Here is a 13,700-nt window from a genome sequence, read left to right as displayed (position 1 = left end):
AATTGTTGATAAGAAGATGCAAATGCTTGTACTTTCACTTGTGAGAACAACATTCTAACAGCTATTTTTCCTCTCAATGCCAAACTATACAGGAAGAAGTCATGGAAATCACACAGTGTAAGTTTTTGTGTATCTGTTCCAAGAAATCCTGGCTCAGAAACAACACCTTAAAGAACATGTATTTCAGGGTGTTGAGTGGAGCATTACACAGTCTGAAATAGCAACATGAAGTCTGTGTGGATCAAGGGCAAAAAGGACATAAGCCAGCTAGAAGGGAGAGCATGCAATTCCAGGCCACCACATAGCTCATGTTTACCAATAATTTCATCACCCTTCCAATAGTAAGGTAGTGCACAAGAAAAGGAGCAGGTAGAGTGCAGTATACACACAGTGATGGAAGAAAACTGAGGAAATGGGCATGGAAAAAGGTGCTGAACTAGTGGCTCCTGTATCAGAAGTAAGTACCTGTGAAGAACAAGAAGCCAGAGTTCTCAGGGCCAGAGGGTGATTTTAAAAACAGGGCAAAGCATCAGTTACAGAAAAAAACTACCAGGGAGGTGGGGAGGTAGTATACAGCCACTGAAATTGTGAGTGCTTATAGTAACTCACGGCCCACAGAAGTACATGTGATCTGGTTGGTCTGAATGCTTACTCTTGACATGGTAATCTTTGACGTGTTCTTCTTTTGCAAATTGCTTCTCTTGCTGATGTGATCTTGTATGACAGTGGGGAAAAGGGTTCCTTAACAAATGCTCACCTGTTGCTACTTCCCGTCTCCCCATACAATAAGATCCTGTACCTCTGGCACTACTACAGACAGGCTATCTCCTCTTACCTCTTGAAGCCAGATTGAGCATACAGTTGCTGGCTGCCAGAACTGGATTCAAGTCTGAGGTTGATTTTCTACTTATGATGTTTCCACCTAATGACTTCAAAAACAGAAATTTATGTCACCTTTCTCCATCACCTTCACATTTTTATGTTAGATGGCAATATAACATGCAGACTCTTTATAAATTTATACATATTGACAGCTCAAAAAAGATGTATTAATAGAAAACTCACTGCTAAAAGCAGAATTAAAAATGTAAATTTTACATGTGGTCAGGAGCAATTTCACATTTCTTACAATTTGTTACAATTGTTATTGCAAGTAAGCACAACATACAGCAACATTTCTTATCTGTTCTCCACCCAGAGTTCTTAATTGCTGCAAGACAGCACAGAAAACCTTTGTCTTCTCTTCAGGGTACTCTGAGATTGCATTTGTCAAGATGTCTTTCACTAGAGAAAGGCTGCAGGCAGCTCCCAGAGTTAATCCTGTAACCAAAAGATTATGGAAGTGTAATGTGTGCATTGCTTTATTGCTTGGGTTTTAAACTATGTTCAGACTGTAGAGCTAGGACTGATCATGTGGAATACAGGCAGATATAAGAGGAGGAGCCTTTGCATATTAAAGGCACTGTGACCTTTGATTTCAGAAGACTGAGGCTAAAATTTCATCAAGTGATGAAATTGAGCTAATAGCACACCACTTCTACTAAAAGGGAAATCCATTCTCTGCTTCCAGCTGCCCATTCCAACTTCTTCCCTTGCAGCAACTTTGACTGAGTAAATGTTTAGGTGATGTTTCACCCAAAGATGAGTCAGCTTCAAAATGCTTTCAACAGGCTCTTCCTATTTTTAAACATGATTTTCATCATAATTCGATCTTTCTTCGCATATGTGTACATTCTAGTTATTCTCCTCAGGTATGGACAGGTAGCAATTGAAAAAAAACCAAACAGTCCTAACGCTGAATATAGTATTCTTTTTCTCACTAGAAAGACAATCTATAACCATATGCATTTATTTTAGTAGCTATAAATTTTTTTTAAGATCATACTTTTAAAAAATTTCAATATTATAAAATGGTAAACAGTGCCTTTCTATTCAAAATTATTAATAGACTTTAAGTAAGCTATGAATGTTTTGAATGAACACTGGAATTCAATAAAAATATAGATCAAAATATACATAATTTTTAAATGGCTTTTCATTAACCAAGTAAAGCAATATTTAATTTTGTGTGTTTGAAACAAAAATTTAATCAAAACATGTTTTGCATTTAAATCTGATTAAAGAGAGGAAATACTATTTCTGGCTGGCAAACTAAACTGTGTATCTCTTGTTTTAGAACTAGTAAGTCTTACCTTCTCATAACTAGGTTTTATTTACAGATTAAAAAAAAAGCAGTAAACATTCTCCCTGCTTCTTTTCAATTCCCAGCTACTTGTCAGCTAAGAACAAGCTAGTCATTGACTAGAACTGGATGACTGATCTGAAATGAAAAGGTATTCTAAATGGAATAACAGAACTGCCAAATACAGTATACCACTTCAAAAAAGTGGCTTCAGGCATATAGCAAGTAATTTTCATCAGATATAGGGCTTGACTTTTCTTAAAACTTTGGCAGTAAACTTGCACAACGTAATTTATCTTTAATTAATTTAGGCTATCATAGTAAGTTTAAATCTATTTCTAGTTGTTATTTCTAATTTCAATAGAATTTATTTAAAAACTAAAACCTAGTCTAAATTTGTCTAAAAAAATCTCTGTGCTTACCTTAAATATATAAATTGAGGTATAAAATTTTTAATCTATAATAATTAATGCTCTTATGATTGAGAACAATATTAGTTAATGCATATTAGCTATGCCAGTTTAATCACAGCCTTTTTTGTAATGTAGAACTAGCATACAATGTTGCCAGCTCTCTCTGTGGTTCTGTATGGGTCTCTCTCTGCTATACACCATAGCATGGTACAGAGATCACAAAGCAAATATTGCATGACTTAGCACCAGAATCAGTATTAACAGAATAATTCCTTTGCACTATTATGACTCATGGGGCCCAAGATAATATTGCTGGTCAGTACTGCACTGTGTCATGAAGACAAAACTGTACCATATGCTGGGACGGTAGCCAAAGCCATCTTGACCTGGGAAAGAACCAAGCATGCTTAGGAATGAGTTGCATAGCACTTCACACCTTCAGCACCATGGAATGCAGCAGCATCCCTTACTGCAGAAGAATCTCCTATGTCTGAACAAAGTAAAGTCTACTGACCGTCATCCATGCGTTTCACCACATTCAGATCTGGGATCCTTGCAGGAGCAATAACAATTGGATGGAACACGCCTCTAAATTTCATCTCAGGTCCTACCAGATAGGAATAGATTTAGACAAAAGACACTTTCCATAATGACAACTCCAACATAGCAGAGAGTAAGCTTAAGGACGAAAATGCAAAAGGAATGATAAATGTAGCCCCACTCCTCCCATGCACACTGGAACTATGGCAACAAGAGCCATTCTGATTGTATACATACCCACGCTGGTGTTCCCAACCACAAGAGGTGCTTTGGGGTGGGCAGCCTTCAGATCCAGTAATTCATCTAAGCTTACAGGAGAAATCCATGTCATTCGCTCCCCATGAAAAAACAGAGTTCTTTTTGGTTGATTTTCAGACATTCTCTGATGGGGAAATAAGGGAGGTTTAAATATTTAGACATATAGACAGGTGCAAGGTCTAATAGACACTAGACTGAAAGTCAAAAGAAGTTCTTAAACAATGGTAGTTCTACTTAATCCTTCAAAATTGGACAGAAATGGGACTGTTATGCTGGCTCTTTGCACAGTGGTGAATTTCCAAACTGCATCGGTGAAACGTCTTCAATTAATTCCAATGAGCTAATAAACAGATTGATTGATAAGAAATAGCACCCAAGCAAAATACGTAGGAATAGATCCTGCAATCGCTGAAATTATTGGAAAAGTGATAAAAAATACTTAGTGAGGTGTTTGCACGCTTAGCTTGCTTGGAGGTCACCAATGACACTGGCAGCAGCCTCCCTTTCTAGATTAAGCATGCGTATGCATGTCTCTGGCTGTTCTAGCACTGTTCATTGATCACTTGGAAATAACTTGTGAACTAGTAGTGGTATAAATACACAGTCAAGAACCCCTGTCCCACAGCTATCAACGTTTCTCCATAACCAGCCAGCTAGTTACAGAGAATTTGGCTTTGAATCTGTAGATGGACAATAATGTAAAGCAAACAGCTTTCAGTTTTTATAGGGCAAGTACTGCTGTCAATAATTAAGGATGCCTGACACTTTCCATTCCAGTGCCCTTAGTTCAGCTGCTTATATCTTTGTCATACTTTAATCACTTGGGCTAAACACTCCCTGGTCTGGGTCGCTATCTGAGGCTAACACTTGAAAAGACAACAAAACTATTAAGCCACAAAATGGGGAAAATGCATTGGTTTGCCAATGTTAAAAGGTGTTTGCCATTCAGGTTGCTGAGAAGCACTTGTGTCTTCAGGTACTGCACTGAAAACCCAGTTTAGATTACTTTGTCCTGTCACCTAATACTTAACTCTGCAACTTCATTTTCCCAGTATGATTATTTTTTTGTATGTGAATATTCAATAAGCTCACTGGAAAAATAAAAAGGAATATGATTTTGGATTTATATTAAAATGTTATGACATTTCTTCTGATGAATTACTGCTAAGCAGACTTCAGAATGAGTTCTGAACTATGGACTACTAAGGAAAAGACAGAGCTAAAGAATAGTCTGTAAGCAGGAAAAATTACCATTAGTTCTGGAGGAAATATAAGCTCCTGGGTGGGATCTAAGGGCTGGAATTCATCTGTTGAAAATAGTCTGGTGGAAACCTTAAAAAGAAAGAAAACAAGCAAAGACAAAGAATTTTCTCTCATCATTAATTCAATTAAAAAAAAAAAAAAAAAAAGCAAAACCATAAACAAACCATGAGGGTCCCACTGAGGTCAGTAGAAACTTAGTAATTCCATTATCATTTGGATTTGGTGCTAAATTACCATGCATCATTTGGAGCTGCTGAGGTGAAGGAAGTGTTCGTAACAATTTCTTAAAGTTCACTGCTAACACAAATGACAGTGTAGACGCAAGCAACTGAAAGACTAAGTACAGGCTTCCTGTAGTCCTACTGTAAGAAAGTAGCTGGTCAAATATTCATATGGATAAGAGGTTTCATTTAAAATTACAATCATAACTCTGATTTTTAAGAGTGTATCAGTTCTTCAGACTCAAGTCAGCAGTTAGATTCCTAAGAGATCAGTGGTTACATTCAGATCATCACTGATCATTGATTTAAGACAGTTTCACATATACCCCGATTTCTTGCACAATGTGATGATCACTGTATGAGTCGAGCTGAGACTATTCCTGAACTTGACGAACTGCTCAAATCTCAGCTCTGGAGATCCAAACTACCTTATACCAACTACCTGCCACCTCATCACCTCCTCATACAAATGTACGCAAAGAATCCTTAATTTTTAGAAATATCTCCAAATTTCTTGCGAGGAATAATAAAATATCTTATTTTACAAATAATATTATGTAAGGTGAATAAGGTGGAGGATAAAAGTGGCAGAGTATACTGCATTTACTTTAATTACAAGAAAAAAGCCATGCAATATTTTTTCTATAAGTTTTATACCTAAATAGGACAGGTAAAATACTTAAAACCCTACCTTCTCTTCCTTGTCAAACAAATCATCTTCCTGATCCAGGCAACACTTTCCATTTGCTTTCCTTTGACAACAAACAGATTCCTAAAGTAGGAATATTCCATTAGTGAAATATTACCCAGAATGGCAATGAGTTAAAGCCTACTTAAGCCAGTAAGAGTGTCTCTTTATATTTCAATGAAGTTGTAGATGAAGTTTAATAACAAGCTAAATTGGAAGGGTTATGTATTAAAGAAGTGATATTAAAAAAATAACTTAAAATCATCAGATGTCCTTAATGCAAAATAATTCATACTATTTGAAATTCAGTTGACCTTGTGAAAGCACACATAGATGGTCTGTATTAGTTCTTTTACTCACTGTTCACTCTCCCATTTCTTTCACCGTAGGTTTCTGACATATTGCATTACGTGATAAATTACTAAGAATATTGATCCAAATTCTGCTTTGATTTATGCTGGTACTGACCCAGAGTAAAACACACGGAGTTACTTCAGATTACTCTTCATAATCCAGGCTAGACACCAAGTTCATTTGTATTAACCAATTTTTGTAATGGGTTAGGCCACTATACACCTTACTAGGATCTACATCTTTTAACAGAGGGAAGAGATGATCTTAATGAAAATCTTGATGGTTTGTATACATATATACACTAATGGGCACAATCTAGTATTCTTATCATCACTACTTACCTTACAGAAGGTTTTACAGGCATCTAGGATTGGCCTATATCCAGTACAGCGGCACAAGTTCCCTGAAAAAAGGAAATGAGTAAGAAAAAGCTTTGTTCTAAAGCATATAGCTTTAAAGTGTCACATCTTTATATGAGGTTTGTGTTTTTGAAGCTCAAGGAGAAGTGTTTGCTCTCTGAAAAACAAAAAAGATCAGTGTCACAAGACTTAGGACCCTGCAGCTCCTGAGGAAAAAGACTATTATTTCAAGGGGAGTATGAAGATAGAGATTGTACAATATTCTTCACCCACTCAAAATGTTTTTCTCCTTCCTCCTGACTTATTTCTAATAGTGAAGGAGGTTAACATCACACCTTCATCTAAATTCACCTCATAGTAACAGGAAATGCCTTTGGCTCCACAGTGACTCTAGAGCACAACAGACGACAGAAGGCTATTTTACATGCAATAAATGCTCACACTTTCCCTTAGTGAAGATGGTTTGCATCTCTCTGCCGTATTTAACTGGTTTATTCCTACCACAAAGGGGGTCTCCCATGAGGCTTCTGAGATTCTCAACTCCAGATGTAATGGGATCTCAGAGACATTCAGATGCAGCTACTTCTCCAGTAGGACAACATTTTTGCACACCTGATTTAAAGCACTCCAAAAGACATATATGGGGATGTTTTCAACACCTGTCCCTGAAAAAATTCACAGCTGCATGCTTCATTTTCCAGGAGAAAAGAATGACAGAGAATACAAGGTCTGTATGCAGTAGCAACTCTGCTGGGAAGCACAATTTGTGTAGAGTACATACATACACGCATACACGTGTACTCACACAGACATGCACTCACATACACAAATACCTGAAGAAAATGGTTCAAGGACATACCTACAAATGAAAAAGTGGCAATATTTACCAGCCAGAGCTGCAATCATCTGCTCTGATGTTGGTTCTGGGTGGTTTCTTAGCAAAGTGTATATGGACATCACCATTCCAGGGGTGCAGAAACCACACTGGGAACCATGGCACTTGGCAAGCCTTTCCTGAAAAGAAACACCACAAATAGCACTCCTTCCAGTGTACATCACCATTCTAATGAACTCTCTCTTAAACAGGAGACACCATACCAAATGTTGTCTTCATAGTAAATCAGACTTTTTAAGCAAAACAATTTAAGCAACCTCAAATAAGAATAATTATTTTGGGTGTGATGCCCGGCCACATCTTACTAAGGAAGCTAATTAACCTTCAGTGGGCTTCTGTCTTTTTTGCCTTTATACTAGAACATCAGCTAAAGGGGTATTGTTCAAGATGCACCATTAGCCCAAATAGAGCACAAGCCTGATCCACTCCAACAATACTTACATATCAACTATTTGCTCAGGCTGTTAGTATTAAAGCAAGATCCATCATGAGCCATATCTCAACAGCCTTGATCAACCAACCATCAGAAACTTGTGTTGTCTTCTGTTATCATTTAGCAGGGAGAATAATCGTCATATGGAATTCCCATGTCCTAAAAGCACTGCCACTCAAGCCAGTCTATACAAAGGAAGAAATGAGTAATCCTCTTACACAGTGATACTGTACTCTCACCTGAACTGGATGAACCCTGGTTTTTGTACTTCCAACACCTTCTACTGTGGTCACTGCTGCACCATACAAAGAGCAAATGGGAAGCAAACATGCATTTGCTGAATAATGTCTTTGGAACATAAAGGAGAAAAAGAACATGAATATTATTTTATTATAATAAAGATGCATGAATATTATTTAGCTGTCAATCAAGACATAGCTTATATTTACAAAACAGTCACTATCAACATTTGGAATGAGAAGAGAATAAGCTTTAAGGAAGGGATCACTTATTAGCCGTGTCTCTTGTCCCCAGTAAAAAAAAAAAGTATCTATGAAGACAGTTCTGTAGAATTCATATCTTCCTTGATACTTCAGTCTTTTCCAATTGACCTCTTATCTCTCGTGCCCACAAGGAACCTGTCAAGCGTATTTTGGAGGAGGAAGATGGGGAAGGGAGGGTTGGTGTAGTCGTTTGAAGGAAGTAAAGAATTGCTGCTGCAAATTTATAATCAAATTTCTGACCCAGAGGAAATTCTCATGTAAAATAAATATCATTCTAAATAGGAACAACATACCAAGATGAAAATTCTTCAAAGCTTTTCATCATTAGCAATAAAATATTTTGTTTTACTATAGTTGAAATGTTTCTTTTCAAGTGTCATTCTGACTGTTTTAATTTCAACTCTTACAATAACTTTAAGCATTTTCATTTGCATTTCATTCCAATGTAATGCAATTGTCAAAAGGAACAACTGGGACATTTTGACCTTTTCCCCACCTTAAAAAAAATATTCAGTTGACAATGACATGTTACCATTTAACAATTTGACTAGGGTTTTCTCAATTTAAAAGTAATTTATTCCAGTTTTTAGCTTGATGAAACTCAGGTTTTGAGTTTCAATGTCCTCCTTTTTGTGGGTGGGGTGTAGGGAGGGAGTTCAGTATTAAAGGGATGGTAAGACTCAAACTTCTGCCTGCGCTATCTTCCCATCAGTCATATGACAGAGCTGCAGGTAGGCACCATATTCCAGTGGTCAATACAAAGGGTATTAAATGTATGCCTCCTAAAGAGAAAACTCCTCAAAGGAGCTGTCAGCATATATGAGCAAATTAAGCATTTGAGCATAGTATTTCAGCAAATGTACTACATAGCTGAATTAACACTATTTTTTTACAGTGTTCTCTTTTGGATTAAAGTGATCCTTCCTTTGGATTCTTTTACTATTAAGTACAGATTTCACAACTTTGTTTTTACAGTTTCATATCTGGAAATGGTATCCACAGTCGTAAAATTCTATGTGTTTTTCAAAATTTTCAAAATTTAAGAATACCGTATCTTCTTCGAAGCTGGCTCATAAGTTGATATCATCACTGTGCAGGCACCACAACCACCTCCTCCACAGCCATACTTAGTTCCTGTAAGACGGACTGAAAATACTGTTATTAGGGAAAAAAAAATTATCAGGTTTCATTTTGGTCCTTGTTCTGCTCAAATGCTTGAGGACACCTTTTTTCCTAAACTGCTAAGGAACACAGAATCAGTTTGGTAAGACAGCATATGTATCAGACTCCTTTCTATGTTGGATTAAAATTTTCAGTGAAAATAAGATTGAACCTAAGGAACGACATGACCAAAATCCTGTTCCCAAGAAAACAGAAAGCTTGATTCTGACCTTCTTTTGGAAGAGGAGTAAGTTGGGACAGAAAGAGGAAGTGAAAAATAGTTTTCCAAGTGAAAATATGAAAGGAAGAAACGTGTAATGGGCAAAATAGCTACATATCTGAAGTTCCAGTGGAACACTAAAATTAATATCTCAGTTTTTCCCAGAAGGCCCATTTATAGTCCAGATATTAACCTTGCACCTCATCTGAAAGATCACACTTATGAGAGAAGTGCTCATTTCTATGAATCTGGAACAGTGACCAATCTGAAGCTGTGACTCGACAAACAGCTAATTTAATGTTCTACAGCAACCAAAAGGAAGATGACTTATTCCCCATTTCTTCCCCCTCTTCCCAATGTTACCTGCTCCAGAACCCAAGACCTCTTGCATCAAGTCTTTTTCTTACCAATCCCTTCCATGACCTAATGATGAGCTGACTAACTAGTGACTGACTCCCTAATCCAACTGAAAGTCTCTGTTTTTCCTGGATTAGTTTTCTGCTGGCCTAATGAGTGTAATTAGTACACAGAGAGGTCTGAGGAACTCCACAGCTGGCACAAGGTGCAAGAAGAGAATTGTCTACCAGGAGCCAGGAATGATGGAAGGTATACAGGCCGTCTCCTTTTCACACCACGTCATCAAAAGAAAAAAATGTTTGTCAATGTGACGGTTAGCATTCTTCACTTGCAGTAAAGCTTTGAGATGCATGTATCGCTTTAAGGTCTTATTTAATTAAGCTCTACAACTTTTTCCACTATAAAGTGCTTTACTGAGAGCCCTTTCACAGACATACTAACCTGTCAGATAAAGCAAATACATTTTAAGCTACAGTTTCTTCCCTTCATGCACTATTTACTTGTTAATTTACAATGGGGCTTCCAGTTATAAACAGTGGTCTAATGTGCCAATTCTATGGCATTTAGCCTCAAAAAAAGGATGACAGGATGTTCAGAGAGGTATTATACTGCACCTTGCAATTATAAAACACATTACTGGAAGATGCTACAGTTCTTCATGCTCACTTAGGCAACCATTTCATATTATTAAGAGTTTAGCAGCATCAGCTTAAGATATTTCTGTCCTGTATTTTTGTTTCCTGACATTATTTTTTGTCTCTTTACCAAAGTTAGCTGTCCCCCAGCTATGTTAACTCAATTATATGTGGAGGCTTGCTGTGAAAAGGATCAGTTCCTGTAACTGGCTAACAAAGTGGTCTGAGACACAGCTGGGCAGGTACATCTCGGGGAATAGCACACCGCCATACATATCTAAGCAACAGAGGGCAGGAATACTACAGGTTGACATTTAAACTGCACAGTGAAACCAACTAGCTCCTGAAAAAAAGTTAATCTCATCTTCATTTTATAAGCAGGGTACAATGATACAGAAAGATTAAATGATTTTTCAAGATGTCAGAACAAGTCAGTACAGAATTAGATTATCTCACTCACCAATGCACTTTAACAATGAAGTACAACTCTTGTGGTAGGGCTGGTAGTGAGCTACTTGGTGGGTCTTGGTCTCTTCTCCCAAGTAGCAAGTGATAGGACAAGAGGAAATGGCCTCAAGTCATGAAAGGGGAGGTTTGGATTGGTTATTAGGAAAAATTTCTTCACTGAAAGTGTTATCAAGCACTGGAACAGGCTGCCCAGGGGTTGAGTCACCATTCCTGCACGTGTTTAAAAGACATGTAGATGTGGCACTTGGGGACATGGTTTCGTGGTGGACTTGGCAGTGTCAGGTTAATGGTTGGACTCGATCTTAAGAGTCTCTTCCAATCTAAATGATTCTATGATTCTACTTTTTATAACCCGATAGAGTCTGAAGTTGTTCAAATTACTGAAGAATAATTTCATGACCACCATAACTACAGCAACCTATTCTGCTCCAGACTCCCCCTTATGACTGACCAGTAACAAACGTGTTTCGACTTAAGTTTTCCTCTGACACAAATGTAAACTCTCCTGTGTGAATTCTATAGTATGCAGTACATCACTTGCCCTCTGAGGGTATGTTTTGTGAGACAGTGTAGGAAGCTGCAAAAAGGGAGATTCTGCTCTTCCCCACATCTGCTTCCTGCTCCCAGCTGTGAGTCCCTACACACGTGTTCAGAATATTATGCAACAGCTTCATAAACACTGGGAATAAGCTTGTGGCGCAGCAGATTTTGCAAACCACCTAAGAACAGTTGAGAGCAGACACACGGTCAAGTGTCTGAAATGGTGAAGAGAAAGACAGCAAAAGATCAGAGCAAGCACTGCACAATTTGTAGCAACCCAGAAAGCCACTGAGCTGTGGACTGAAACCAAGACAGGAGGAAAGAACCTTGTCTGCAAAGACAAAATTGGCAGCGTGAGAGTTCTAGCTCTTGCAACTTCTGTCTTGTCTAACTAACTTAATTTTTTTGTTTTAAGAACATACTTGTTCATATTTACTTACTATTAAACCTGGGTTTTGAGTTTAGAGATCTGTTTGGAGTTCTTATCATAAGAAAACATAGATTACCTCAAAATTCCAGCAGACTCAGGGTCTCATCACAAGATCTCCCCTTTCCTGGGAGAGAGACTTCTACAAAACTTGGAGACTCCTATTCTGTCAAGCTTTATGTATACTGGCCAAAAGTTTCTCAGGTTTCTTTATGGGGGGAGAGGGGAGGAACACGGATACATACATACATGGCATAGGAAACTAGGCTAAAAATACAGCAGCTCACAGAAGAGTATTTGGCTTAAGAAAGACACATCATTTATTATGGTTGTTTTATCTTAAGGGAGTCACAACTTCCTTAACCAGGTAAATCACCTTTTAATTATGATTTATGAGAATTTTGCTCGAATAAGGCTTTCAAATGAGTGACCTAAGGGAACAAACAAGAAAAGGATACGTCTCTTTCGCAGATAAGACAACAGCATTTGTTCAGGATTAGCATTTTTCTCTACTATCTGCAGTAAGAAATGAAAAACAAGGTTTAAATGAAAAACCAAGTCTTTTCAAAATTCAGGGCAGAGACTACATTCCCACAAAGCCAGAAGAGAATCTTTCTCTGGTTCCCTCTCATAGAACTACACTAATTGCCAAAGATCACAGAGCAGTTTGGGCTCCTTCTGGAAATTCCCTCTCGGGCAGATAGGTTTCCAGGAAAGAAGTCCCAGGGCACCTTGCAACTACTAAAAATAACTGCTGCTCAGTGAAAGGGTATTTATTGTCAGCCACGCTAGAAATAAAAACACAGCAGAACTTTGCTACAACAGAGGCAACATAGCATAAAGAATTAATGATTTGCAGATTTTAGAGTCTCCCTGGCACTGCAACCTACTGGAATGAACACTAGAGAAAGCCTGTAAGGCTATCAGCAGGAACCAGTTTTCTTCTAGCTTTATTTATGTAAACTTTCCCTTGCTGTAATGGACTAACAACAGAGAGCAACAGAAATACCTACATTCTTGATCAATTACAGTATTTCTTATTCTGTTGCTTAGAATCAGCTAGTTCCTTCCAGTTGCATCGAATCAACCAGTTTAATTTTGTTCTTGCAATACTATCTTTATGTTGGCCAATAGTCCGTATTTTGGCACCTGAGTCTTGCTGAATTTCCGTTGTGCCTCTAAAGATCTGATGCCACCTGATACCTCTTCTCTGATACCACCAAAGATGAGAAGCCAGGCACATACAAATGAAAAACGAGTTGCTCACCAGCCAGATTTGATACCCAGCTGAAAGTCCGCTTCACTTTGATGTGTTTTTTTTTTCTCCCCAAACGCAGCAGAGCTAACTAAACTGGGATGTTGTAATCATGTTTGTCCTCTTCTGCTGCTTCTCCCCTTCCAACAGCACTTGCTGTACGCAGAAAAGTGTTAGCTAACTAAAGTAACACTTGGAGGCTGATTGGCTTCTTACGCAGCACAGAGGAGATGGGAAGGAACGCATCTGAAGGCTCGTGTGAGGATTCGGTTACACTCCCATGAGGAAGAAAGGAAACCAAACAGCCTTCGCGGTTACTTCTGGAACAGCAGCCCCCCTTTCTCCACACTCTTCCCGGGCAACACTTACCTTCCTCCCATTCACATAGAAAATCAGCTCCTCAGTCCCCGCCGCCCCTTGCAGAGACATTGTACCCCAGCCCCGTAACCAGCCGCTGCAGGAAATCCCCGGCAGCCGCCGCAGCAGCCGCAGCTGGAGAGCCCTTAGCGGGCGGGGGCGGGGCAGCGC

At 38.4% G+C, this 13,700-nt stretch overlaps 1 protein-coding gene across 8 annotated transcripts in view; it reads right to left on the bottom strand.

The window, feature by feature from the left end:
• Nucleotides 1-13,698, bottom strand: part of AOX1 (aldehyde oxidase 1) — a 46,745-nt gene extending 33,047 nt beyond the window's left edge. For 3 of the 8 annotated variants that reach the window (XM_075028090.1, XM_075028092.1, XM_075028093.1), the window contains exons 1-12: nucleotides 13,542-13,698; nucleotides 12,376-12,433; nucleotides 9,159-9,264; nucleotides 7,846-7,954; nucleotides 7,166-7,292; nucleotides 6,261-6,322; nucleotides 5,569-5,649; nucleotides 4,645-4,725; nucleotides 3,373-3,517; nucleotides 3,110-3,202; nucleotides 1,169-1,320; nucleotides 836-929 (exon numbers count right to left, since the gene is read on the bottom strand). In XM_075028090.1, coding sequence (XP_074884191.1) covers nucleotides 836-929; nucleotides 1,169-1,320; nucleotides 3,110-3,202; nucleotides 3,373-3,517; nucleotides 4,645-4,725; nucleotides 5,569-5,649; nucleotides 6,261-6,322; nucleotides 7,166-7,292; nucleotides 7,846-7,954; nucleotides 9,159-9,264; nucleotides 12,376-12,433; nucleotides 13,542-13,601 — 1,168 coding nt within the window. In that variant the 5' untranslated portion in view covers nucleotides 13,602-13,698. The other 5 variants (XM_075028091.1, XM_075028094.1, XM_075028098.1 and 2 more) reach the window with 4 other exon arrangements.
• Nucleotides 13,699-13,700: the final 2 nt, after the last annotated feature.

Source organism: Buteo buteo, chromosome 5 (assembly GCF_964188355.1).
Source record: "Buteo buteo chromosome 5, bButBut1.hap1.1, whole genome shotgun sequence".
NCBI classification, from domain to species: domain Eukaryota; kingdom Metazoa; phylum Chordata; class Aves; order Accipitriformes; family Accipitridae; genus Buteo; species Buteo buteo.
This window is presented reverse-complemented; position numbering and strand designations above follow the sequence as displayed.